This window comes from Hypomesus nipponensis, chromosome 26 (genome assembly GCF_054491055.1).
Source record: "Hypomesus nipponensis isolate SF chromosome 26, ASM5449105v1, whole genome shotgun sequence".
Taxonomy (NCBI): Eukaryota; Metazoa; Chordata; class Actinopteri; order Osmeriformes; family Osmeridae; genus Hypomesus; species Hypomesus nipponensis.
Window position 1 is genome coordinate 3773256 of NC_140386.1, and position 6193 is coordinate 3779448.

Below are 6193 nucleotides of genomic sequence, written 5' to 3' on the forward strand. Positions count from 1 at the left end.
ATTATTGCCTAATATATAATAATTAGGATTATTAGGCATTTAGATGTATCCTTAAAGCTTAATATAAAAATAAACATTGGCATAGCAGAAGTGTTGCCTTATGTGATGCTTCATTAATTCTGTTATATTCATCTGACTTAATTAATAAAGTTATTCACAGATAATTGATGGTATAAAACAATAAGAAAGTATACGCTAATGATCTAAATCAGGGGCGAGGAAGGCTGATGTAGAGAGCGATTTGATTGGCACAGGAGAAGACTATTTGAAATCATGCTTCATGACCTCACCAGGCGCTCTTTAAAGCCCTTACTCGTGCGCGAGCCCGATAGATGGCAGATCTGTGAATTCTCATACACTTATCAAGACCACAGGACAAACACACACAGAGAGAGAGAGACCTACGCGAAGGAAACGGACTACTCATCGAAGAGCGAGAATTCATAGAGTTTGGACATTTAATGTGGAATGTAGAAATGAAGAAATAACGCAACAAAACAAACACATTTTTATAGCAGTGGACCAGTATCGGCTACAATTTAAAGCTTGAGCGGTGTGAGAGGTAAGAACTTTCACAGGATGGAAACATGGTGTGCAGAGTAGACTGAACCGGGAAAAAAGTTTTTGCTTTTAAAAAGGTTATCTTGACATTTCAAAGTTAAAATGCAAATTAAAAGTCCGTGCTTCATTAGCCGAATAATTGTTTGTGCTGCTTTTGGAAAAGTAGTCTTAATAATTCAGTTCGATTTACGCGCAACCGCGTTGTTTTCAATAATCTAGAGTATCATCACATAAAACAGCCTCCTATGGTTGAACTGATTCATTATTTTCAATTAGCCTACAAATGTGTTCGCTATCCATTGTGCTGTTGGGGCGGGGGTACCCGGGACCTTGACAACATTTAGTAGCCTATAATGGATACAAGTTCCTTAGCATGACAATGGGTCTGACTTTATCCACAACAAGCGAGTCTTGAAAAATAGTCTGTCATAATTCTAAAGCAACATAAACAAGCAGCATTTTTACAATGAATATACACTTTCAACTTTCTCGCAGTCTCTGTTGCTCTCTCTCCCTCTCTCTCTCTCTCTCTCTCTCTCTCTCTCTCTCTCTCTCTCTCTCTCTCTGTCTCTCTCTCTCTCAGGCACACATCTATACATACAAAAAACACACACACACACGGACTACACTGCCCTATCTTTTACGTGTCAAGACTGATGATGAATTAATATATTTGCCGTTGAAACCTATTTGCACCTACATTACACAGGGACCCAACTGGGGATCCCCATGAATATTTCACAGCAGATTTATCATACATCTTTGCCACTGCTAGCCCCCGGCAATTGAACTGAGACCCGCTACAGATTGAGGGAAACGGTTCCTATTCAACGACTCGGCCAGCAGTGTAAATATTTTGCACCTGCTATCCAGGATGATACAGTGGTTACCGACATTCATAGCTTACAAAATTCGTTAAGACGCTAAGAGCTTCTTAGGAACGTTCTAATAGCGTTAAGAGCTTCGTAGCGAATCTGGGAAACCTGGCCAATGTCTGATCTGTGTTTAGAGAAGCAGTATACTGCACATTTACTGTATATGTAAACCTACGCCTTCAGTCCCATTACAACCTTCAGGCAATTTTACGCTTAATTTAACAATATGCTACCACTGTTTGATCATGTTGCATGATCAAAATGAACAAAATTACAGTAACATAGCATGCTGTTCATAATGATACAAATAGGCCTAGATATAATTAGATACGTAGGCCAACGTTAAATGTAGGCTATGTGTATGTATTTTTCCTTTTTTTTTTTTACTCTTGGGCAGGGCTACTTCCTAAGCTAGTTGCCGTAGCCTAAATGTGATCGAGCTTAAATGTGGTCAAACGTGAATTTTCGCTTAGGCCTAAGGCTATAGGCCTAGGCTATTTTAAAGTAGACGCAGATTTTACTCTCACTCTTAGGGGTAGGCCTAAATGATTCGTAAAAAATAGAATAAAGCTACAGGTCAAAGACCTAGCTTTTTACAGCATTTCTGTTAACTCTACAAAGTAGCTTAGCCTTCAATTTTATAGGATATCAAGCCCTCACGTTAACTGAAAGAACTTGTAGGCATAGGCTACACAAAACATAGGCTGTTCCTATAGGTCAACTATTTCAGATGAAAAATAAGCTTAACTATAGGCTATTTCGTTCAGATATGACTGCGCATTCTTAGTCTTGAATTGGCTAGGTTATTGTGTTTTAGACCTAATCATAAAGTTGTTGTCATTTTTAAGTTATCAGGCTTTAGCCTAATAAAGCACATTATTTCTTATCTTAATTGAACTCAAATTAGGCTACCCTTATAATTACCAAACCAATAGCCTACCCTAACGGAAAAATAACCTCTAATGTAGTACTACAGGAGGCAATGCACTGGAGGCGTGTAAGCAATTTTCTGGGACCAAATATCAAAATATTTACAAGTTCAAGTTGAACCTATTTCAAGTGGGCTGTCAACATCAGTATCAACGTTAGGGTTGAGATAACGCGTGAACTAGTAATTATTTCATAAGGACCAGCGCCTGGAGGGAGTTCAACAACCCCCAGGGATTTGGTGGTTAAATAGCCTTTCGGCGGCTCCACTGTGATATGCTGTTTTTAAGATCATTGATTCATGTAATATGTTTTTTTTTAAATGGTCGCATTACACAGGTAGCCTTTTATATTTTCACCTGTTGCATCCGTGAGTTTATTTCTTTAGCTAGTCTTTATGAATGTATATGCCTAATGTTATAATCAATTGCCATGGTTTTAGTAGTAGCCTACAGTTAAAAATAAGCAGAATTTTATGCTATTATCTAAATAGTAACAAACACCCTTTCCCCTCTTTTTTTGTAGGGAGAGTTCGTCATGCAGCACTATGGAGTGAACGGGTACTCGCTCCACGCAATGAATTCCCTGAGCGCCATGTACAACCTTCACCAGCAGGCGGCGCAGCAGGCCCAGCACGCACCCGACTACAGGCCGTCAGTGCATGCACTCACTCTAGCGGAGAGACTTGCTGGTAAGAACTGTTTGCACATTTATTGTCGTTTTTTTGTTGTTGCTGCAAAAATTGTTCTCAGTAGACTATATGATGGATCGATGATTTGTACGAAATAGCGTTTGAAATGTGATTTGGATTAATTAATTCGACTCCGTGACCTGTGCCTCAATTAAATCGGCCATGTTTCTTTTTTCTCAACGGCTGCACATTTCAAGACATCATCCTCGAGGCCCGGTATGGCTCCCAGCACCGGAAGCAGCGGCGCAGTCGTACGGCATTCACTGCCCAACAGCTAGAGGCCCTAGAGAAGACCTTCCAGAAGACCCACTACCCTGACGTGGTGATGCGTGAGCGCCTGGCGATGTGCACCAACCTGCCCGAGGCCCGTGTGCAGGTGGGAAACTCCTTAGGGCAATGTACAAAATAGTTTGAAAGATACTAGAGTACAAAGTATAAACAAAGTTTATATTTCAGTTAACTTTTTCCAAATTGCTCTGTGGTTTCCTCTGTGGGCCTCAATCTAGCCTATATTCAGGTAATATGCAGCAAAAAATATTTGTCAAAATAAAGGTACATTTGATCTCTTGCAAAGGTGTGGTTCAAGAACCGACGTGCCAAGTTCCGCAAGAAGCAACGCAGCCTACAGAAAGAGCAGCTGCAGAAGCAGAAGGAGGCTACAAATGACGGCTCCCAGGAGGAGGGCAAGACAGAGACGCTGGCAGCTACACCGGCGGTCCCCGAAACCCGCGTCCCGTCTCCACCCTCCTCCTCCTCCCTGTCCGACGCCGAGCGGCTGGCCGCGCAACCCCAGCCTGGGGAGATGAGCGTGGAGGTGAACGTCACCTCCCCGGAGCCCTCGGACAGCGAGTCTGCCGTAGAGGACAACTGCGAGCGGGAGGAGGAGCTGAGGGAGGAGACCAGACCGGACATGAGGGAGGAGTCGCAGGCGGAGGCGGGGCAACAGCCAGGAAATGGGTCCCCGTCCTGCAAACGCCTCAGTCCTACACCAGGTGAGAGCTCCCTTTTCAATAACGGGGAACAATATTTCAAAAAAGAAATAAAAAAATACTCTGCTTTACCTTTAAAAAGTATGGAAAAAAACATCAAATATGTGTACTTTCAGTTGACATTGTTAAAAAAACCTTTATCTTTGTGCCAGACTCTCCGCTAGGCTCCCCCACCCTCCCTTCCTCCAGTGGCGTGAGCAGCAGTGGCCTGACCCAGAGTAACTCCTACGCCTCCTCCCCTCTCAGCCTCTTTCGCCTGCAGGAGCAGTTCCGCCAGCACATGGCCGCCACCAACAACTTGGTCCACTACCCCTCCTTTGACATGGGCACCCCAACACCCCCGCTGCCCTACCTTGGCATGAACGTCAACATGCCGCCCCCCCTTGGCTCCCTCCCATGCCAGTCTTACTACCAGTCCCTGACCCAGGCCCAGCAGGTGTGGAACAGCCCCTTGCTTCAGCCACCAGGCAGTTTGCCAGGCAGCCTCAACAGCAAGACTACAAGCATTGAGAACCTGCGGATGAGGGCCAAGCAGCATGCAGCCTCCCTGGGCCTGGACACGCTACCTAACTGAGTAGCGTAGCACGCTACCCCTCCCCCCCCACCCCCCGGCCTGCTGGCCCAACCAGCAAGAAGTGACCCCCCCTGCACCACGACTGACCTCATAACTACAAGGACATGAACTCAGCACTGGGACTCTATGGACATACGACAATATACTATGATATGGAAAATAATTGATGCCGTCACAGATATCAGCTTGGGAATGTTGACTGTGAATAGTCATCAGAATACTGTAAACAGGACACTGCACCCTCTTTCTGGTTTAGATGCATATGTCAACACATGCTTTCCCACCGTCATTTACCCGTTTTTGGTGGATACCCCTCAGACATGAATATCATCAGAAATAGCACTAGAGGCGAAAAGCTTTGCATGCATCCTGAAAGAAGGATTACAGCCGAACAAACATGAAAACAAAAAGACAGGTGAAGGATGACCCTGGCCACATCAGTCACTTGCAGGTCCGATTCAGTCTCAAGACCCACAATGCACTATATAACGATGCCTTGTTGCTTTGTATCTTTGCAAGACCACCTGCAAGAATCCATTCAGTGTTGTAAATATCCCCCTGTGTTTGTTCCCATATGCTTGGTTAGTGAGTGAATCCATGTCTCCTTTAATGTTAAGGATTTAGAAAGAATCAACCTATTTTCAAACTGTTACATCGTGGCTTTATGCAAAAGGGCAGTGGAATGTTCCAATCCCTGTGAGGGAAAAAAATAGAATTAAAGAATATTCCATGGAACCCTGATGAGCCTACATGAAGATGTTGAAAACAAACCTGGTTATGGTAATCTTCGCTTAGAAGCCAGACTCTTCTGACTCCTATATTGGCACTACCCAAATCTTACCGAAACAACAGCATAGGAGTTTGGTACAGCATACGTAAAAAGGGCACCCTGGCTGAAGCTAAATGTACTTCATCAATGTAGATCCCAGACATGTATTTCTCAATTGTTTACCTAAATGTGAGTAATTTATCTGTTTAAATGCAAGGGAATAAACCACAAATATAAAGTAGACCGAATGCTTTATTTTATATGATAGAATTTATTGTAATGCACAGGGGGGAAATGCAGTGTCAGATTCAATAGCCAATAGTTGGACAGCCTTACAAGTCTTGAGGATCTCTGAGGGGCGAGGATGATCTGTGGTTTGCTACCAGGTGAACCGGATCAGGTCAGAGGGCTGATTGGCTCCTGAATCGGGACAAATCCAACCACACCCCTACTGTGTAATATCGCCACTACAGCAGCAAATCTGGCCTAACGCAAGAACGGACACACACTCACCACACTCCATATTCATATTGTATGTGCACACACACTCTTCCAGCCTCCTTATTTAGGTTGAGAGGCAACTGTAGGAATTAAATTAAATGATAATATGTCTTCATGGTAGGTTTCTTGTCAACTTTTGGTAATTTAATTACAATTCAATTTCACTTCTTATAATGCTCAAATAACGGCATGGCCATCTTACGAAAGAAACAATGTTATGATTATTGTTGTCACATTGTATGCCATGTAACAGTTGAGTCGACCCATGCACATCGCTAATGGACCCACATCTCAACACAGGCACGA

The 6193-nt window shown here is 43.5% G+C and overlaps 1 protein-coding gene across 1 annotated transcript; it reads left to right on the forward strand.

Annotated features, from left to right (window-relative positions):
• The first annotated feature begins 410 nt into the window (after positions 1–410).
• Positions 411–4617, forward strand: LOC146221034 (diencephalon/mesencephalon homeobox protein 1-A-like). The gene is made up of 5 exons (XM_084692950.1): positions 411–562; positions 2889–3054; positions 3252–3430; positions 3629–4046; positions 4196–4617. Exons 2-5 carry the CDS (start codon positions 2901–2903, stop codon positions 4615–4617), a joined length of 1173 nt encoding a protein of 390 aa, XP_084549076.1. The 5' UTR covers positions 411–562; positions 2889–2900.
• The last annotated feature ends 1576 nt before the right edge of the window (positions 4618–6193 follow it).